This window comes from Rhododendron vialii, chromosome 13a (genome assembly GCF_030253575.1).
Source record: "Rhododendron vialii isolate Sample 1 chromosome 13a, ASM3025357v1".
NCBI classification, from domain to species: Eukaryota; Viridiplantae; Streptophyta; class Magnoliopsida; order Ericales; family Ericaceae; genus Rhododendron; species Rhododendron vialii.
The window spans coordinates 28,743,688-28,746,366 of NC_080569.1; the positions used below are offsets into that span (position 1 = coordinate 28,743,688).

Below are 2,679 nucleotides of genomic sequence, written 5' to 3' on the forward strand. Positions count from 1 at the left end.
CCATACTAGGTACAAAGAAAAATTATCCAAAAATTACCTGGTACAAATCAGTCATAAATACCTCTACAAGTGCATTCCGGATAATTTCCGAATACTTTTTCTTTTTGTTCCTAGCACTTTTGAATTTTTTTTATATGCAATACTAGGGATGCCTTTATCTAAGCAAATGAGTATTTTTGTGTGTGCGCGTATTTTTGTGTGTGCGCGCGTCTGTGTTTGGTAATTAAGCCAATGATCATTAATTAACGTACTATTGATTATCTCTATTATATTACATTGTAAAATATCTAGAATGAACACTTCATACATGTGGATTGACATAATCTAGGAAAGATTGTAATCCTTGAACTTTCATTTAGCAACTGTCATTCAATGTCATAAACCCCATAAATAAACATATTCATGTAATCTTCGAGAAATAGTCTTATATATTCATGTAATGTTCCAGAAATTGTCAATAGAAATTAATGCTCCTTTGCTTGGATAAGGACATAGAGCCTATAAATAAGTATATCATTCTATGCATAAAAATTATATCAAACACTAGTAATCTCGAGAGATAAAGAGAGTGAGATAGAGTTATGTCTAGAAATCGTAAAACATCTGTTGTGGAAATATGGATGGGATTGATAGTACTATGTCTAGTTGTTGGGGAGGTAAGTGCAAAATCATGCGAATTGAAATGTGCCATAAAATGCGGTTTTATTTTCTTCAAATGCTTCGAGGATTGTGTGAACCACAACTGTGCCAGTAGCGGCAGTGTTGTCTCTATAGCTGCCGGTAGATGTGCTTTCACCTGTGCAAAACAAAAATGCGCCAAATTTGAACCTGGTAAGGAATGGAAATAATCTAAATCCTCATCTCTCTTATCCATACATACACTTTTTTCATGGGATTAATATACATGCGTGATAATCTGTTAACACAACACTATACTTTTGATCATAGTGTGGTCAATACTTGGAACAACTGTATCATAGAGACCGGCTTATATATTCATGACATGCAAGAACGGGTGGACTTATAAACAAACCATGCATACAGATATGTTTTTAAAGTTCATATATATATATAGACACACACACACACACACACACATATTTTTTTTTTTTTTTGACAACTCAAGACTCAAATCGACTCAACTTGCTTACAACCATATACCTTCTTCTTCTTCTTTTTTTCTATCAATGGGAATCTACTGTTGAATTTTGGGATTGATTTGTGATTTCTTGACACATCTGTTTCTTACGTAATATATATTTATATATGGGTGCATTTTTCGATGCTTATGTGAGTTGTTAATGTTGCAGATTTAAAGAAAACTGAAGTCTGTGCCCAAAATTGCGCTGATGACTGCCACTTCAAGTAGTACTAGTAGCTGAGAAAATATGAGCTATATTGAGTGGCAGTGATAAACCTCAATATCCTCAATATATAAATTAACGCTTCATCAATGAAAATAATGAGAATTTAATAGATGCTTAATTTCAATAAGTTTAGATTCATGAGCTAATTAACAAATGCTTTTCCTTTTTATTGTCAGTTATTTGTGAAAGTATTTTTGTTTTAGAGAAAGACAAAAAACAGTTTCTCAAAGATTGATGGGAAGTGCTACAATACACACCCTTTATTTGGGTGTGTATCATATGCACCTTTATTAAAATACACCAAAATGTTATGAATCCCAAAATGTTACGAATCTATTGCTAAAAAGCTACGAATCATATGGTTGAAAAGTTACGAATTTTTAGTATAAAAGTTACGATACGAAATAAAATGTTATGAATGACCGGTCCTACAAGTAATTTTTTATGAGGTGGCACAATATGAACCACACAATAGGTGCATATGGTACACACTTTAAAGGGGTGTGTATCAAAGACTTTCCCAAGATTTTTATATGTATTCGATTATAGATTGGAAGGATTCAAGGTTCCAATAAACATAAGGTAAGGTAACGGTGTGGGAAAAACAGTGGAGTGTTTAATCACGGAATGACTTTGGGAAGGAGAGAAACTTTTTAGTATACCGGGGATACCAACACCCTTGGTATCCCCTCCGGTCCGTTTTCATTTTTTCGGCTATTTTCCGATCACACTTGAATGATCGATTTCGTTCATTTTGTAGAGTTCAACGAGAACTATAATCATACCAAAATTCGTGTTCATTGGATTTTTGTAGAAACATGATCGGTACACATGAAAATTGAAAAAAATCAAAACTAGATCCAAAAGCACACTGAATTGAAACCCAATTTTGTTTTTTTTGCAATTTTCACAGGTGCCGATCATGTATCTATTAAAGTCCGATAAACACGAATTTTGGTATGATTATAGTTCTCGTTGAACTCTACAAAATGAACGAAATCGATCATCCAAGTGTGATCGGAAAATGGCCGAAAAAATGAAAACGGACCGGAGGGGATACCAAAGGTGTTGGTATCCCCGGTATACTAAAAAGTTTCTCTGGGAAGGAAGGGAATGATCATTCCTTGGCCTTCTAATTGAATGGTCCTTTTATTTTACTCGGCAAAAGAAAATTTATTAATATTTAAAAATGATACAAAGATTAATTGAATGATCGGTGGTGAATGGTAATTCTTTTATAATGCATACATTATGTTATATTTTAACGAACCAAAAAAAGAAATAGGCATTCTAAGGGACTGTCCGTTGCATT

At 33.3% G+C, this 2,679-nt stretch overlaps 1 protein-coding gene across 1 annotated transcript; it reads left to right on the forward strand.

Moving 5' to 3' along the window:
- Positions 1-340: 340 nt before the first annotated feature.
- LOC131312350 (uncharacterized) lies at positions 341-1,476 on the forward strand. Its single transcript, XM_058340048.1, has 2 exons — positions 341-831; positions 1,311-1,476. Exons 1-2 carry the CDS (start codon positions 582-584, stop codon positions 1,367-1,369), a joined length of 309 nt encoding a protein of 102 aa, XP_058196031.1. The 5' UTR covers positions 341-581; the 3' UTR covers positions 1,370-1,476.
- The last annotated feature ends 1,203 nt before the right edge of the window (positions 1,477-2,679 follow it).